Below are 18,997 nucleotides of genomic sequence, written 5' to 3'. Positions count from 1 at the left end.
ACAAGATAACTTTGAGTGATCATCATTATTGATTCTAGGGAGATTCTTAATAAAAGCTAGTTAAAGCGAATTTTATTTTCAAAGTGAAACATAAATGTCTACACGCTAGGCGAATAGAAAAGTTCCATTTTTTATAGTAACAGTTGAAGTCCTTTATTTTCACTCATATAATTTAATATTGCATTTGTTACACCCATAAACATAGTGCATATATTATATAGGTTTAATTATTCTATATATTTCAATTGAAATATTAGTTAATACAAAATGTGAAACATACATTAGTTTGAGATTATTACATACATTATGAGAAGGCGACGATAGCGTGTAACTTTTTAGCTAAGAATTTCAAATCTTTCGGCTCCTACAGTAAATAAGTAAATATGCCGTTTGAATTTTATTACTAAGTAGATTCGCTGATAATAACAATTTAAATAAAATTATCAAAGAAGTAATAATAAGATGTTAATAATATCAGATTTGCAATTTTCGTGTCAGAAAAAGTGATCTTATCATGACTAACAGAAGGAATATGTACATTATGAAGAAATAAAAAATCGAAATAGTTTATAACTCACCATGTTCTCGGGCTGCAGAAATCGCAAGAAAGTTGATGTGCAAGAATATTATCCACCAGAATAAATTGAAGTAGCCTTTATGTAGCATTCTAAGCATCTTCATTCCAAGAGTTATGAACACATTAATATGTATAATCGTTCAACGTTGAACTGGAATAAGAAGCGCCTCCATCATATAGTTCTTTAGAAAGACAACGGGCGCCCTACAGTGTCAGGAAACGATACTAAAATACGTAAATAATTATGGCTGAATATACATTCTACTTTCTAATATATGATACGGAAACATAATTCTTTCAGCACTTAAAAGATATAATTTACCTTTTTTTAATATGGAGAAGTGTTTATATGGAGAAGTGTTTATACTGATTACTAAACACAGGATGAAAGAGAGAAAAGATGAAATCCTTTAAGTCAGAAATTGAAACGTGATCTTTATCGTTCGTCAGTGAAAATGAATTACATTGTGAAAATTTAAGAAATTCGTTGTACAAGAAAGCACCAAAAAAACACACATATAAAACATTTCCTCAGACAACATACAATAGGTCAATGAAAGCAGTGTCATATATGCTGGAAACTTTTTTTTTAATGGCGGGTACTTGGATCTATTTCCCATGGGCCTCAGAAATACCAGAGTTGCTACTCTCTTATTGTTATCCAGTGGGCACCTGCAGCTAAGCCACGGTGGTGGAATAACGTCGCCAGCGTCATACAATCACAAACCCGTTTATAGGGTGAGTTACTATCACACAGAATAAAGGATATAGAACACAGATAGAGAGAAATTACATCCATGCCTACGGTTGGATTCGAACCCACGACCACTGGCCCCTTAGTCCAGTACAGTTACCACTAGACCAGTGATCTGCATTTGTTAGAAACCAAAGAGACAATAAAATCTCAGGAGATTCATTGAATGAAATAATTTGTTAAAACTCACCCAGAACAGAGAGTGTTATAATTTTTCTTAGTTTTAAACCTACGCTGTTTCTGGCCTCGCAAACATAATCTCCTCTGTGCTCATTCAGAAGGGGATTGAAATGCAAAGAGCCATTCCGAACTGTTAGTGGGCTATCTACCGACAAAGAGCCTAGAAAAACAGACAAATAAAATATTTTAATAGTAATTAAATTATTTTAATAGTAGACAAATAAATTATTTTAATAATTTTGATAATAAAATAATAATCAATACTTAACTGATAATGAACAATTTTAATAATTAATCCATTAGAAATAATTATTGCTTCAGTAATAAAAATCTCCTCACACGCTTCAAGTAAAACTAACTAAAACATTTAAGCTTTTTTAACAATTATGATAAAATATGCTCTAGGTTGTTCCGTACTAGCCTTTAATAACTAAATTAAAAATAATTACCTAACATTTTTGTAACAAATTTTTTTAACAAGTGTTATGTTTAATTTGAAAAAAAATGTGATTATGTAGCTTAGGATGTTATTGACATTCTAAAAAGATTATTTTATTTAACTCACTGAGACCCCTACACTAAATATGTATGCATAATTAGTTTCGCTTTATCGAAAGTTCCAAGAGTTTAACCTGGTATATGCAGTAATATGTTTTTGTAATTCAATAAAAGTTTTAAAAAAATACATTTATTAATGTGTTTTATTTGAATTACTTATTAATGCAATTAAATCAACCACATTTTTAGTCATTTATGAAATTCGATGGGCTCTTCGCTTCTAAAGTATAAAGGATTATAGCAAAAAATATTTTTCAGTTCCGAATTTTTATTTAACATTTTTTTATCATAATAAGGTAAACAAAATATTAATTATAATGTCAGGAGAGGGCAAATAACATACGATGATCTCAGGTTTTACTTGAGTAAAAGAATCAAACATTATCAAACATCGAAAATAGGATGAAACATTGTTATCTTATGGTCTATTGAAATGCTAAATTTAAAAATTTATGTTCTCTTAGGAACAAGCATATTGTTAAACAAGTGTTAAACAGGCATAAGTAGGAACAAGCATATTGTTATATTGTGGCCTATTTAAATACAATAATGATTAGTTTTACTAAATATTTAGAATTAAAAAAAATACGAAATTTGATCCAAGTGCAATGCAATACTGCATTAAATCTTAGCTTCAAAGCTGTTTTAATTATGTAAACTAAGCACAAAAAAATTATTGAAAATAATCTAATATTAACTATAAAAAAGTATTTAATTCTTGCAGGCAAAATCTCAAATTTATGGCAAGAAACACAAAAATGTAAAGTCATTAAATGTAAGCAGGAGAGCGTGTACCATAATATAAAACAATTAAAATACTCATGAAAATATTATCTAAATAGATATAAAATTAAATACTACAAGATTCCACTTGATTTTTTTATGTATTAAGTAAATATAAATGTAGAAGCTTGTAATATATATTCTAAGATTTTGACAGAATTGCGCACTCAAAAGAAAAACAATGATTTTCAGAATAACAGAATTACATAATATTTAAAGATATTTAAATTTTCGAGAGCATGGATTTAGCGTCATTTTCAGAAAACCACTTCTGTTGATGTGGAGTTCTAAGCAAATAACTTGCATGTTCTGTATCTATTGGAATCCCCAAAAATCGAGAATTTCAGCGAGGGTAAAACTATACAATTTCTTATAGCGTATTTTCAGAAGCTAATAAGCAAAGGTCCGTATGTGTGGACAAAGGTAATGAAGAAGCTAAACATAAGGAAACTTTAAGTACAAGGATCAATGACAAATATTACAATCGACATTGATTTGAATTGAATTTGAAATGAATTTTAAGTGACACTATAAAAGTAGCTTCATTCTAAAATAAAGTTCCAAAAGATTTATATGAAGCACCTTTCATCCTTGACCACGTGATCCGGGGCTCTGGATAGCCAGATGCAGCACAGTCCAGCGTTACTGCTGATCCAAGCTCCATTTCAACACTCTGCGGTTCTTTTATCCATTTTGGAGGAGCTGAAACATTTCATTAAATATTTTCTTTCAGTAACTTAAACCTTTGTTTTTTAAAAAAGAAATAAAATGTCATTGTTGATAACCTGAATAAGAATGAATTTGCCAATAAGAATTATAAAGCAATCTATTAGCCTCACCAACGCGAATAATTATATATCAATTAAGCATGCATATAGGAATGACTTTATTGCATCAAAAGAGGTTTACGAACAAAAGAGATAACGAAAGAGGTTTGAAAATAAACGAAATCAATGATTTTTCATCGACTGTTTTTGGCTCTAAATCTTTTTTTTTTTTTTTTTCATTTTACCAATTCGAAAGAGAAGTGTTTCGTTATTTTTATATACTACGCACTGTATTCAAGATGCCTTGAAATGAAACTTTTGTAGGTGAAGTTTAAATTTCGCGTAAGTTTCATAATCTCTAACATTTTCATTACTTCAGGCACTTTTGATAGTAATCATGGCTGAGTAAATTTTTGCATCACTTTTTAATCAAAAAACAAAAACAGTTAACGAAATTCTGGGGGATTTTATTTTAAAATGATTTATCTAACTCATTTGGAAATGAATTTTGACAATTGTGAAAAATAAAATTTCTAGTGAAAAGTATCCACAGCACCTGTCTAAAGACGCAAAATGAGATTTTATGTAGAATCTTAATCATCAGGGGATTCTATACAGCATTATTGTTTTTACAAGACAAAAACCGGTTTACACTTGTTTATGTTTGTCTATCAATTGGTTAACATTGTAGCGCAATACGTTAAAAATAAATACAAGTAGGAAGTGTAGAAAAAACTGAATAAAAACGCATTTATGAATGTTTAAATACAAAAGTATTCCATATAAACTCGTGCAAAAACATGCAATTATTAACAAACTACAGTGCGTCTAATCATTTGATCCAATTTTTATAATATAATACCTAAAATAATATATATTCTATATTTATATAACATATCGTCTAATTTATCCAATTGTCGAATTTATATTATATATCGCTTAATTAGACCAATCGATGCACGAACGATAAGCAAGGTAATATAACAAACGTTCTATATTTCTTACCGTTTACAGCCAATAATGTAGTGTATGTGTCTCTGCCAGCCGCATTATTTACTTGGCAGGTGAAATTTCCTCTGCTAAATCCACTCAGTTGTTTCACTTCTAGAACAGAGATGCTAGCTTGAGTGCTGATGTGGAATTGGGATCCGTTTTGTATTTCTTTATTATTCAGAAACCATCGAAACTTCAGAGGTGAATCCCCTTTATTTATGATGCATCCTAGCCTAGCCTGATCACCTTCTGATAAATTTTCAGGAAAACTGAATGGCTGTATGATGGGTGGTTCACCTGAAACATATATGTTTTAGTATTAAAGCACAAGAGGCTTTTTACAAATAAATAGGAACATAAAACAATACTAAAACTTTAATGCATACTTTAATCCTTTAAATAGTGATTGCATATAATAACATTAACAATCGTATTCGTATTTCTTAAAAAGCAAAATTCATATATCTTATAAATAAGCAAAATTATATCTTTTATAAGCAAATTTATGTATCTAATATGAGCAAAAATTTAAAAGGATTTTATGCTTCACTAAAATAATGCAATAAAAAAGGTAAATAAGGAAAATTTATATCGAAGATAACTTTGTAAGATCCTTAGTATTGTAATTTTCGCATTTATTGCCTCTCAATTCCTTGTAAAAAAATAAATGGAAACGAATACTATTTTCTGAACAAATTAGAGCTATTTACGTGTTAGGAAAATAAAATTTGCAAACATAGGTTAAAAAAAGCAACAACTCTTTAATCAGAATCTCGAACTTACCTGCAATTATGCATCCGATGTGTAGAAAGGAAAAAAAGCAGAAAATGATCTTCATCCTAAATGTTTCATTCATTAACAATTTGGATTTCTGTCGATAACATGGAGGTCTTGATATTCGGAAATAAATGCTCAAAATGGAGTGTTGTGACTAGTATCATACATTAGCGAGCAACTAGCGCCACATATCGACAAAACACTAAACTACAGAAGTAATAAGAAAAAGGATTGGTTTTTTTTTGCATACAATTTACAGATGCATACTACCAAAGAAATAAAAATAACCTAGAAGTCCCCGGACATTGTCATCTTACCATGGACAACAACTTTTGCTGATTTTTCAATAGGTTCACCGACACCGTTTTGTACTCGGCAAGTATAAGTACCGGCATCACTTATTTTCGTCTCTTTAAAAACGAGATGACCCTCCACTGAGTTGATTATCATCTTCTTTTTGTGATTATTATCTGGAAACAGAGAAAAAAACTAAACTCGTGCATTTGAGAAAGTTGAAACAGATTTTTATAGTTTCATATGCAAAGCACTCTAATTTTATCTTGTTTCACAAAATATTAACTAATGGCTCTTATACATTATATTTACATATTAATAAAATGCAACTTTAAGTGCAAAATGTACTCGTACAAACACAAAATTGATCAATTACAAACGTACTATTATAGAATATCATTAAATTTTGATATACATATGAAAATGAGCGAACTATATAAACTATTTTTTATAACTTTATGACCGTTGCTGAACAGTTAACCCAATTTTTGGGTATACGACTGCTAATGTTCAACTTCATAGCCTTGTAAATTTGAACCCAATCCAGAAGACAAGGGAACTCCGATATCAAGTATTGGGAGAAATTTGCCTTCGAGGAGGACTTTTTTTGATGGAACTAACCCGCATTTGCGTTACAGTGCGAGGAAAGCTACGAAAACCTCCCACGGTTAGCCTAATGGCAAAGGGACTCGTGATCCGTCTACAATTGAGGATGTTTTACGTCAGCACTCCTTGTTTCTTTAAATATACGAGATAATTGAAGTAAATTTTTCAAACAAATATGTCATGTTAAAGTTACAATGTGAATTATTAAAAACTTGTCACTTTTTAGCTTTTCTCTTTAAGTATATTACATCAACGTACGAATTTTTATGCATATTTAAAAAACTATTTTTTCAGTCTTACTTGTAAGTAAGGAAATAATCTTTTAGGGATAAAATTATATTCTTTGAATTAAAATGTCTAATTTGAGTTTTAGAAGATGGTGCTAATGACAAAGCAACATGAATATTCTTTTATTTCTGTTTTTATCACTCCAATGAAAGCAGTTTGAATTATAAATATACAGATATGGATATCTGCAGACAAGGATGTGTATCTTTACTACTCTGTGTCTTATCTGTAGACACAGCATGCATCTTTACGACACATCTGTAGACACAGATGTGTAGTAAAGATGCAGACTAAAAGTTAAAGTTTTACTTAAGAAACAATAAGGTAGTTAAAACGTTTCGCTTGCACTTAAATACGAATTTTTCACAAATCTAATATATAGTCATTATTTTCAGTTAATTAGTTGTAAATATCAATTTTTACGTCAATGAGAGCAAAATATAATCAAATATAAAAATTTATTTTGTAAATCGTAAGATTTCATTGACAAAAAATCCTAATTCCAAACTTGATTTTCTCATTCACAATTCCTGAATTTTCCATGGTATTATAAATTCCTCTTTATGCTTTTTTTTAATAATCTATACTTAAGTATATTTTAAGTATCTTAAAGTATCTTTTTTAAATAATATCTTAAGTAATAGTTTAAGTACTGTTGAATAGTTAGTTATACGCTAAGCATTTATTCAGAATAAGTAACGCATTTTTATAGAAATAAAATAGTTACAAAGTCACAAAAATTCGAAGTTACAAAGTAATTATTTAGATTTAATTTTTTATAATTTCTGAAATGGCTGGAATACGGTGCTTAGGTGTCGTATAATGTCATACCAATTATTGGCGACAGAGATATACGATACTTTGTATAGATAATACGATACTTTGTGGTACATAAATACAAAGCAGCACATCACATGACGGAGATGGGTTTCCCACGACACGTATGGAAATAATTTTAACACTTGTGCTGGAGTCGTGGTGGCTCAGGGGATAAGGCGTTCGCTTTCCAAAGAGGTGAACCAGGTTTGAATCCCAGCAATGGATGGTAGATACGAATTCCGCATCCGGTTTGCGCCAACCAAAATGCTGACGTAAAATATCCTCAGTGGCAGACGGATCATGGGTTAGAGCAACACCTCCTAGAAGTAGGAAGGTCTCAGCGCGGATCAATTTAGTAGTCCGATGTGACGAAGCTAACTGCGCAGTAGATGAAAAATAAGAAAGATGTCATTACGTTCGGGGTACTAAGCTGCGCAGTGGTTGAAAATACGAAATATGTCATTACGTTTGGACTACTAAAGGATATTTATGGTAACCCGTGCTGAGGCCTGCTCTTTTCTAGGAGGTGTTGGTTAGAGTCCCCATTGTCGTCAAGTTAACCATGAGAGGTTTTCGTGGCTTCCTCCCGATGTAACGCAAATGAGGGTTAGTTCCATCAAAAAGTCCTCCAGGATGCCAAATTTCTCCCAATACTTGATCCAGGAGGTTCCTTGTCTTCTGGATTGGGATTAAAATTTAAAGGACACGGACGTAAACCCCAAAAAATTGGGTAGGCTACTCAACGACGGTTATAAAATAAAACACTTCTGCTGCAGATTATGCTGAAAAGTCCCGAACTCTTACTTATGAAGGTTTGTGTAATTTAATGGCTGCCAGATAGTTTTTAAATTATTACTAAAATTCAATACGCAGAAAACTTTGACGATATCGATGTTAAAAACAGTTATAATTGAAATCAAAGTACTTTGTAAAACGGGGGGCAAAACAGCGTACAAAGTAGGCGTGGGAAAAGCAGCGTACAACAACAGTTGGATAAATTTTGGTTTTCAAGTGAAAATCGGTAAAAACAACTTTCCTGATATATAGTTTAAAATTAATTTAATAGTTAGAAGAGGAGTTGAAGAATTAGAATATTTAAAATTAGTTATGATTTTCATTCGGCCATTAAAGCTTATATATTGCACAAGATGATTTTAAAAAGAGACCAAGCTGGTCGCCAAAGGAGGGTAATAACAAAAACATTTTAACTATGTTTTAAAGCAGTTTGAGTTGTATGCAAGTACTTTATTTATGTCGCACTAGAGCTGCATAATGGGCTATTGGCGACGGTCAGGGAAACATCCGTGTGCGTGATCCGAAGACATGACATCGCAATTTTGATCCTCTGTAGAGGGGATAGCTCCCCTGCTATGGTTGCCCAACGACCGGCGTGAAGTCGAGCATTTTACGGTAGAACAGTTCAACGAGGACCAACACCGCGCACGCACACTTAGTCCCTTCGTAGGATAATCAAAGTGGTCACCCACCAGCTTACTGACCATATCCAGTGATACTTCACTTCGATGTTCGACTGGAAAACCGTGTCTTTACGATCAGTTTGAGTTGTATGCTTAAGTATTAGGTATCGCATCAGTGTCAATTTCAGAGCAACTCTAGCGGCATCATTTATAGAGGCTTTTTGTAAATTTTGCAGGTTATTCTTTCTCGCGTAAATCAACTGCACAAAATTTTCTCACCAAAATATCCTTCGCAAATCAACCTTACGTGTGATTTCCATTATCAAAAAAAGTTATTAAAGAAAGTTATGGTGTAAATGAAGAGGTTTTTTTAATATGAGGATATGCGAGAGACGGCACATACCTTCAATTTTTGTCCATGTGTAGTGAGGTTGAGGAGATCCACTGGCATAACAAACTAAGTGAACCTCAGAGCCCTCAGTAACTTCAACATCGAATGGTTCTTTCAGGAAACGCAGGGGAGCTGCAGATAAATAATAAAAAACTTCATCTTATTAGAATTTGAGTAAAGTATGTATGATGAAAGAATACGTAAATCACCATTTTAAATTCTATGAGAACAATGTTTTTTTCTTTCGTTTGCTTTCTATATATCCAGAATGATGAAAAGTCATAATTAAAAACTTCATACTATGTTTTTTTACTCATGAAAATTTGCATACTAATATATATTTCGTTTGACATAAAAGCTTAGTTAATTTATTTTTTTGTTGAAATAAACTCAAATATGAGAGTTTCGCAGAAATTGCGTAAGTACAATTTCACTTATTGTTTCCATCAGTATTGCTCATTTTCTCTATTGAGAAAAATTTCAGGGTCAATTTATTAAAAAAAGTTAAATGAGGTGTTAGTTTTTAAATAAAGAGAAATGGTTGTGAATTTGCTGCTATCTGTAAAGAAAACGAATTTGAAACTATTTGGAAATCTTTCGTATCATTTTTGAAAACTCCATAATCATCTTTAAAAACAGTCCTTTACAAAGTTTTCGCAAAAGAAAAGAAAAACATCTCTCAGAAAGAGAACATAATGACATACTCCAACATCTACCACAAAGAGTATTTAAATTATATAAATCTGACTATATGTTGCACATTGAATACATAAATAACGCACCCGCATGCAAAGAGAAATTAAATTGACAAAGTCTGAAACATTTTTAAGGAATTAAAATTTTAAATATTTAATGCCAGAGGTAATAATTGCATGAATTTTTATATAAGAGTAAAATTTTAAATAACGTGTTACAAAACTAGAATATTTTGATTTCTAAAAATTGTGATCTAAAAAAAGTGACCAGAGTTAAATAATTATTATTTTATAGGTTTGGTTTTGGGTTTTTCGGAGGATTTCATTTTATTATTAAAATTTTAGGAAATGTAATACTTGATACACGGATTAAAAAATTTTATTAAATATTATTGAATGTCCAATATTATAATTACCTTAAACATGTGTATAAAAGTAGCAGTATTATTTCATATTTTAAATTGTTGGCTAAATTTTAAATATTCTCATATTTAATCGTCAATTAAGTTATAATTATACAACTAGTACAAAACTTCTATTTCATAAAAATCTCAAAATTTGGCATTTTTCAAAATATCTACTTTTTTCTTCAAAAATAAAGGAGCTCAGAAAAAACTTTCTCTGAAAAATATTTATACAGTTCCAAAACTGTTTTAATAAAAGCAGTACAATGTCTCTTAATGAAGCAAAGCAGATTTAAAATTATGCAGCTTGTCAAATATGAATTTTAATGATAGTTTATTATTATAGCAAGTTCTATATTGTAACTGTAACTCTGCCTTTTAATAATAAAAGAACCAAATACAACATAAAATCAAATGTATTTCAAACATCATGATGCAATTTTTATCTTATGAAATCCTTTTATCACTCTACCTGTACGTTCATTAAAAGATCACATTATGTCTTATAAGAAATCTACGAACAAAACATATGAGTAGGTAGGTATTTTATTTACGTCACACTAGAGCTGCACAATGAGCTATTGGCGACGGTTTGAGAAACATCCCCGAGGCAAGTGATGCTCGACTTCGGTGCTTTACTGAGAACAGTGTCCTCACTGCGAGACTAGTGTCAGTAGATTCGTTAAAGGTCATTTCAAACCGAATGCATTAAAACGAAACAAATATAAAAAGAAATAGTCAAAAAGTTACATAAAGATAATATATTGTACAAATAATGCAATACCTTCAACAACAAGAGTTGCTAAAGCAGTGTCATTTCCAAATGAGTTTTTAGCAATGCACGAATAATTTCCAGTATCATCCAAGCTGACTTGCTCTATGGTGAGAATGCTGGCATCATTCAAGCTTGAAATTTTAAAGGTGGAAAAATCAGAAATAATTTCCTTGTGATTTTTAAACCATGAAAACTTTATAGGAGTTGCACCACCGCTCAATAAACAGGCAACTGAAGCTTTACCTCCGACATAAATCATCGGAGCAAAATTCATAGGTATTAGTTTTGGAGGTTCTAAAATAAAATAATGAAATAATTTTTTTTGTTGATAAAATTAAATATATTTCATTATATTCAAACATTCATTAAAATAACTATAATGTAATTTTATTAAGATACTCATAGATCTACTCTTTCAAATGGTATGACCTGTTATAATTTTCTAGATTTAAACATATACGTAAAATAATTAATAAATCATGTTAGATTTAATAAATTAGTTTAGCAAATTATCTATTTAAATACTAAAAATTCTAATATAGTAATATCATATCGCTGCAGTTGTACTATCATTAGAGTTATACTATCATTCTCTTTCTAAGAAAGCACTCGATAAAATTACATTCCATAAAATGAACAATGCTACTTACAATAACTAGTAAAAAAACTCAAAAATCTCTTTTCTAAAGGAGATATTGCTTTTAAAATTGGCAAAGTGGTTGACATCTATTTTACTTATAAAATGAATTCGTTATGCATACAACATAAAAAGTAAATGTAGGCTTAAGTACTTACCTTTACAATTTGCTGCTCTGCAAGCGAGAACCAAGAAAAAACAAACACTGCACAAGTATTTTTGCTTCATCGTAAAAAATCATCTGTCTTATCACATTCAACTGTAGAAGTACTTCAAGAATTGCTACAGATATCCTAATTCAAGAATCTTTTGAATTAATACACCTTTGTTGAAATCAGAATGACTAGATGTGACAGCAAAACAGATAACTAGCGCCACATAACGGATAATAAATAAACTAAAGGATAAAATTATACCTATCAAAATATGTGAGCATAAAACAAGATAATTGGAGTAGGCTTATGTTCAGCGTAATGAACTTTCCATGCTAAAAACTGTTCGCAGGTATGCATTAGCATTGAATTTTTAAAGAGCGCCTTTTTCGTATATGTTACCATATTTCATACTCTAAATAAAGTAATCAAACGGTGTAAAGAAACAAAATTAGCACTCATACAGTATTTATACATACAAAATCACTTATAAAAATAAGTGTACAACTGTTCAAAATAGTGCGTTGAGTTTTTTTTTATCATCAAATAGCGCAAAATATCGGCAATATAAACTAAAATCTTCCACAATCAATCAACAGGACGGAGAAAATACAATATTTTGAAGTACATAAAAGTTATTGAGAGGAGTTGAAGTACATAAAAGTTATTTTTTATAGTATTTTTTATAGTAAATTTTTATAAATTTAAATATACACAAATATTCATTTATGCCGAGATTATTATATACATATATAAAACATGTGTTGACATTTCAATATTGCATTAGAAGAGATAAATAGATCAGCTCTTGCACCCTATTTATGAAAATGAACGAAGAATGCATACAACAGCATTTGGAGAAGAAATGTTGAAAATATTCGTGTTCAGTATTTCCGCGAAAACTATACAAATTATTTAAAAAAAAGAATGTTTATTATATTATTTATGAATGTAAGAGAATATAAATAACATCTTTATTGATTTAAGGTCTTTCTCGCATCATCTTACCGTGGACAACAACTTTTACTGATTTTTCAAGAGGTTCACCGACGCCGTTTTGTACTCGGCAAGTATAAGTACCGGCATCACTTATTTTCGTCTCTCTGAAAACGAGATCACCATCTACAGAGTTGATTATAATCGTCTTCTCGTGATTATAATCTGGAAAGAAAATGGTGTATTATGAATATCATCAATTAGAAGAAAAAAATAGTCAAACATAAATTTTTTTGTTCAATTTTCTAAGGTAAATAGGTAGGTACTTCATTTATATCACTCTAGAGCGAGCAGCACAATGGGTTATTGGCGACGGTCTGGGAAACATCCCTGACTTATTATAGTATATATAGTAAACTTATTATAGTAAAACAACTTACTAAATCAAAACTTAAGGTGGATGAGCCAAAGGTGGCCATAGCTAAGCTTTGAGGATTTTTCCTAATTTTCTGGTTTAGTCTGGTAATAAATATCACGTATACTTTTAAATGTAAAATAAAATTTCAGTTATATAATAGTACATTTTCAAAATGGTAGCTTTTGCTCCTAAAGTGATCCACAAGTTCTAAAGGTGGCCCATAAATTGAAATCCCTTTTTCACGTGCTCAAATCACCTTTAAAAAAGACCATTAGACTGACAAACGTCTTTTAAAAAGGCACTTTGCTGGTGGGGACAAGTTTCCCGACTTAAGAAAAGATATTTTCTTTTAGTGTGTATAATTTTTTTATATATCATCTGCATTGATAGTTCTTGTGTGACACACTAGCTATTCTTTTGAGTTAACTCATTAGAATAAATCAAGAATTACTGATTTAATTCTTTCTAAAGAATTAACGAACCATAACCAGTAGGTAAGAGTTAACTAACCAAACCCATAACTATTATAAAAATACCCAAATTTACAAGAAAATACCAGAATCTACCACATAAAACCACATAAGTACCACAAAAATGTAAAAAAATACTCTAAAATGCCAACCAAACAAAATTTTAAATTTTCCCTGCTTAATTCGCTTCATTTTTTCACTGCCCGCTTGGTAAAATGGCAGATGTGATTTCTCGCTGACGTTGGCTCGCTTTTACTTTTACTTCGGCAGATAGTTAAAAATAATTTAAAAACTGAATTTAAAATACTCAATATACATCATTGTTGTATACATTTTATTACAACCGGGAGGCGCGATGAAAATTATGATTGAAAACTAGGCCGTGAACATTGAAAGGTTGAGAAACGCTGTTCTAAGATAAACCAAAAATGAATTAATTTGGTTCGTCAATTTCCCTTGCATGTGTTATTTTCTGTTATAGTTTTTGTTTAAAAAAATCGTAACGGAACTCGAAAATATAGTTTAAAGTCTTTTATATGTTAATCTCAACAGTGGTTAATTTTCTTTGTCGCGGATATAATCTGCATGTTTGTTTCTCACCTTAAAAATTTTCGCGAATTCCTGAGATTTCCTTTATGTTTCGAGTCAAGATTTTCAAGTGTAGATCTTATCATATGTGTTATCAATAAATTATTCTCGAACTGATAAGTAAATGCTTCAATTCCATCTCTACATTTTTCAACACACCTGCATAATTTCAAGTTTAGAAGTTTTAGAGTTTTAGCGCACCAACACAAAATGTAACGTAAGGTTGAAATCTTCTGGATCAGGTATTGGGAGACAGTTTGCATTCGTGGAGGACTTTTTGTTGGCACTAACCCGCATCTGCGTTACACGGAGAGGAAAATCTCTCACGGTTAGCCTGACTCCAATGGGACTCGAACCCATGATCCGTCTACCTATGAGGATATTTTACGTCAGCACATGCTATGTGAGAGTGAGCACATACCTTCAATTTTTGTCCATGTGTAGTGAGGTTGAGGAGATCCACTTACAACACAAACTAAGTGAGCCTCAGAGCCCTCAGCAACTTCAACATCGAAAGGTTCTTTTAACCAACGCAAGGGTGCTGAAAATGGAATTAAAAAAAACACGAATTGTCGCAATTAAGCTTATTAAAATAAATAATTCTTTAACCAATACAAAATTTATATTAATCATGTTAAGCAAAGCGATGTAAAATTATAAAAACATTCCTTATTTTTCAAATAAGCTAGTGTGAAAATTCTAGTGAATTTACGTAATTGCAATTGCTATAATGTTTAAAGCAAAACTCATTTTTACTGCTGAGGAAAATTTTTCAGTCAATTTATAAAAAAAAAATATAATAAAAGTTTAAAAGATAATTAAGGTGTTTGCTTTTAAATAAAACAAACTGCTCTCCAAAAACATTTAAGTTATTTGGTACAAAATTTTAGTACACTAAATTTTTAATGCTTTATAATCATTATCTTTTAAAACAGTTTTTTAATGCAGTAAAGGAAATAAACTCTGTTTTCATAGATGCAAAATAGTGACGCACACTTATATTTACGACAATTTCTAAATGAATGTACGACATTAAATAATATTTCTACAAATAAATTAATTATATCTGCATCACTTTTTCAAAATCAAAATTGCAAATATTTAAAGATCAATTATTTAACTGTGTGCATTATTATCTAAAAACTGCAAATGAAACTTCTTAATTAATAATTAGCATTTTATTAAAATTTATTAAAATCACGCATTATATTAAGTTTACAGGACAAACATGTTAGTAATAATCTATAAAAATTTTGATGTTTTAAAGGATACAATAGCTTCGACGACTGAAGTGTTGGCTATATTCAAACCTGGTATTTAAGTCTGATAAAATATAAATTCCTGATTTACTCACACTACAAAAAAATATCCACAGAGATCGTGAAAGTTGGGATAAAATCTTACAAAATTAAAAAACTTTCATTTTATTGCCTTTACAACACGATAAAACTGATTTAGTAAAGATAAAGTAGGAAATAAAACTTATGCTATAATAATAATTTAAGTGAAATATAAAGTTAAACATAAACTTTAATGCCCGCATCATTCTTCTTATTATAATAAATTCTAGATTTCAACAGCTATGATACTGTTTGGAGGAATAAAAATTTAATGAATTCAGCAAAAAAAATTACAAACATACGCTTTTGAATCTTTAAGCTTTCTCTATTTATATATATCATACAGATCTTTGATAATCCTTTCTATAAGTTCATTAAGGTTTAAAATTTTTCCAGTTTCTTTTTTCATAAAAAATAAACATTCAATATTTCATAAGTACTTAACAAAAGACTACATGTAATAAATAATGCAATACCTTCGACAACCAGAGTTGCTGATGCAGTATCATTTCCAAATGAATTTCTAGCAGTGCACGAGTAATTTCCGGCATCATCCAAGCTGACTGGCTCTATGGTGAGAATGCTGGCGTCTTTCAGATTTGAAACTTCAATCTTGGAAGAATCGTGAATAACATCTTTGTGGTTTTTAAACCATGAAAACTTTATTGGAGTTGTACCGCCACTTACTAAACAGGGAACAGACGCTTTACCACCCACATAAATCATTTGAGCAAAATTCATTGGGATTATTTTTGGAGGTTCTAAAATAGAAACAATTAATAAATTGTAAGTTTCTATCTTTGGGAAAATTTAAATACTCATAACATAATATTTCAGAAATGCATTAGATTGAAATTTAAAAAAAAATCTATTAACGTTGCTGATATATTTTCCTCTGAATGCATGTCTAGATTTTTTAAAAATCTATGAATGAATCACATCCTCTGCATAAAGTAGTTTAGAAACTGATTTTAAATAAAAGAACATAAAATTCTGGAATTTTATCACATACTGTTATCATTATACTGTTATTTACAATCCAATCCAATATTATAATCTACAAAATAAACAATGCCTTTTACTTCAAATTACAAATGCTAATTAAATTAATTATGGAAATGACAAAAGCATCTACTTTTAAAATAATATATTGTTTTAAAAAAATTTTAAAACAGTTGACATTATATTTTACTTATAAAATGAATTCGTTATGCATGCGGCACAAAAAAGTAAATGTAGGCTTAAGAACTTACCTTTACAGTTTACTGCTCTGCAAACAAAAACCAAGAAAAAACAAACACTGCACAAGTATTTCTGCTTCATCATAAAAAATCGTCTGTCTTATCACATTCAACTGTAGAAGTACTTCAAGAATTGCTACAGATATCCTAATTCAAGAATCTTTTGAATTAATACACCTTTGTTGAAATCAGAATGACTAGATGTGACAGCAAAACAGATAACTAGCGCCACATAACGGATAATAAATAAACTAAAGGATAAAATTATACCTATCAAAATATGTGAGCATAAAGCAAGATAATTTGAGTAGTTTATGTTCAGCGTAATGAACTTTCCATGCTAAAAACTGTTCGCAGGTACAACTGTTCAAAATAGTGAGCTGAGTTTTTTTTATTTATATCATCAAATAGCGCAAAATATCGGCAATATAAATTAAAAACTTCCACAATCAATCAACAGGACGGAGAAAACACAATATTTTGAAGTACATAAAAGTTATTGAGAGGAGTTGAAGTACATAAAAGTTATTTTTTATAGTATTTTTTATAGTAAATTTTTATAAATTTAAATATACACAAATATTCATTTATGCCGAGATTATTATATACATATATAAAACATGTGTTGACATTTCAATATTGCATTAGAAGAGATAAATAGATCAGCTCTTGCACCCTATTTATGAAAATGAACGAAGAATGCATACAACAGCATTTGGAGAAGAAATGTTGAAAATATTCGTGTTCAGTATTTCCGCGAAAACTATACAAATTATTTAAAAAAAAGAATGTTTATTATATTATTTATGAATGTAAGAGAATATAAATAACATCTTTATTGATTTAAGGTCTTTCTCGCATCATCTTACCGTGGACAACAACTTTTACTGATTTTTCAAGAGGTTCACCGACGCCGTTTTGTACTCGGCAAGTATAAGTACCGGCATCACTTATTTTCGTCTCTCTAAAAACGAGATCACCATCTACAATCATCTTCTTCTCGTGATTATAATCTGGAAAAAAATGGTGTATTATGAATATCATTAATTAGAAGAAAAAAATAGAGTCAAACATAAACTTTTTTTTGTTAAATTCTCTAAGGTAAGTAGGTAGGTTTTCTCATTTACGTCACTCTAGAGCAGCATAATGGGCTATTGGCAACACCCCTAATAATGATCCGAAGACATGCCATCGCAATTTTAATCCTCTGTATGGCTTCCATGCTTTGGTAGTCCGGCGACCAGCCCGTGAAGTCGAGCACTTTGCGGAACAACAGTTTAACGAGGAAAATATACCGCGCACCCTTGGTACATACGCAGCCTGATGAAAGTGGCCATCCATTACTGACAACAGCCAGTGGTGCTTGACTTCGGTGCTTCTACTGTGAACCTTTTTTTTTCTCACTGTGGGACTGAATTCTCTAAGATAAATGAATTAATTTGGTCCCCTCGTATCTGTTATTTTCTGTTCTGTGTTATTTAAAAAAAATCTTACCGGAACTCGAAAATAAAGTCTTTTATATGTTAATCTCAACAGTGGTTAATTGTCTCGGATCTAATCTGCATGTTTGTTTCACACCATTTTCGCGAATTCTTGAGATTTCCTTTATGTCAAGATTTTCAAGTCTTATCATATCAATAAATTATTCTGATAATCAAATGCTTTGATTCCATCTCTACATTTTTCCTGCATAATTTCAAGTTTAGAAGTTTTAGCACAAAAAAACATAACATAAGGTTGAAATCCCAAAACAGCGAAAAAACAACAGCTTGAATTTCTAAGATAAGAGTCCTCGCCTCTGCTACTATGTTTCTGTTCTGTTTTTATCTCATCCCTACCAGTCATATGCTTACAAGGCTTTCTTCACCACGTAAATCAACTTATTGCCACAATTATCTTGCCACAAATTCTTGCACATGATCTTGGACAAAAATTTCTTTGCCACAGAAATTCCCACGAATTAATCCTATACAAATGTTTTTCGAGTTAAGCTTAAAATGAGAAAGTTACAGTATTTTATTTTTATTTTATAAGTCTAAATTAATTTTTATGATTATCATCCTTTCATAAGCCTTTCATAACCATCGCTGCACAGCGGACCCAATTTTTCAGGTTTGCGACTACCAATGTTCAAAT

At 30.4% G+C, this 18,997-nt stretch overlaps 3 protein-coding genes across 4 annotated transcripts in view; 1 reads left to right on the top strand and 2 right to left on the bottom strand.

Annotated features, from left to right (window-relative positions):
- Window positions 1-18,997, top strand: part of LOC107449578 (muscle, skeletal receptor tyrosine protein kinase-like) — a 145,178-nt gene that overhangs the window by 82,293 nt on the left and 43,888 nt on the right. The window lies entirely within an intron of this gene.
- LOC107441608 (neurofascin-like) lies at window positions 11,361-17,047 on the bottom strand. Of its 2 annotated transcripts, XM_043049606.2 has the most exons (6): window positions 16,874-17,047; window positions 16,097-16,381; window positions 14,702-14,821; window positions 12,877-13,029; window positions 11,875-12,009; window positions 11,361-11,373 (listed from the first exon to the last, which is right to left on the bottom strand). In XM_043049606.2, the coding sequence occupies exons 1-5, from the start codon at window positions 16,944-16,946 to the stop codon at window positions 11,999-12,001; spliced, it is 642 nt and encodes a 213-aa protein (XP_042905540.1). In that variant the 5' UTR covers window positions 16,947-17,047; the 3' UTR covers window positions 11,361-11,373; window positions 11,875-11,998. The 2 variants fall into 2 exon arrangements, with proteins under 2 accessions (XP_042905540.1, XP_042905539.1); XM_043049605.2 differs by lacking the exons at window positions 11,361-11,373; window positions 11,875-12,009 and having other exon boundaries at window positions 12,704-13,029.
- LOC107441605 (cell adhesion molecule Dscam1-like) overlaps window positions 17,570-18,997 on the bottom strand; it is a 9,370-nt gene continuing 7,942 nt past the window's right edge. Inside the window, exon 4 of the mRNA XM_071185567.1 lies at window positions 17,570-17,874. Coding sequence (XP_071041668.1) covers window positions 17,705-17,874 — 170 coding nt within the window. The 3' untranslated portion in view covers window positions 17,570-17,704. The remainder of the gene's footprint in view (window positions 17,875-18,997) is intronic.

This window comes from Parasteatoda tepidariorum, chromosome 9 (assembly GCF_043381705.1).
Source record: "Parasteatoda tepidariorum isolate YZ-2023 chromosome 9, CAS_Ptep_4.0, whole genome shotgun sequence".
Taxonomy (NCBI): Eukaryota; Metazoa; Arthropoda; class Arachnida; order Araneae; family Theridiidae; genus Parasteatoda; species Parasteatoda tepidariorum.
This window is presented reverse-complemented; position numbering and strand designations above follow the sequence as displayed.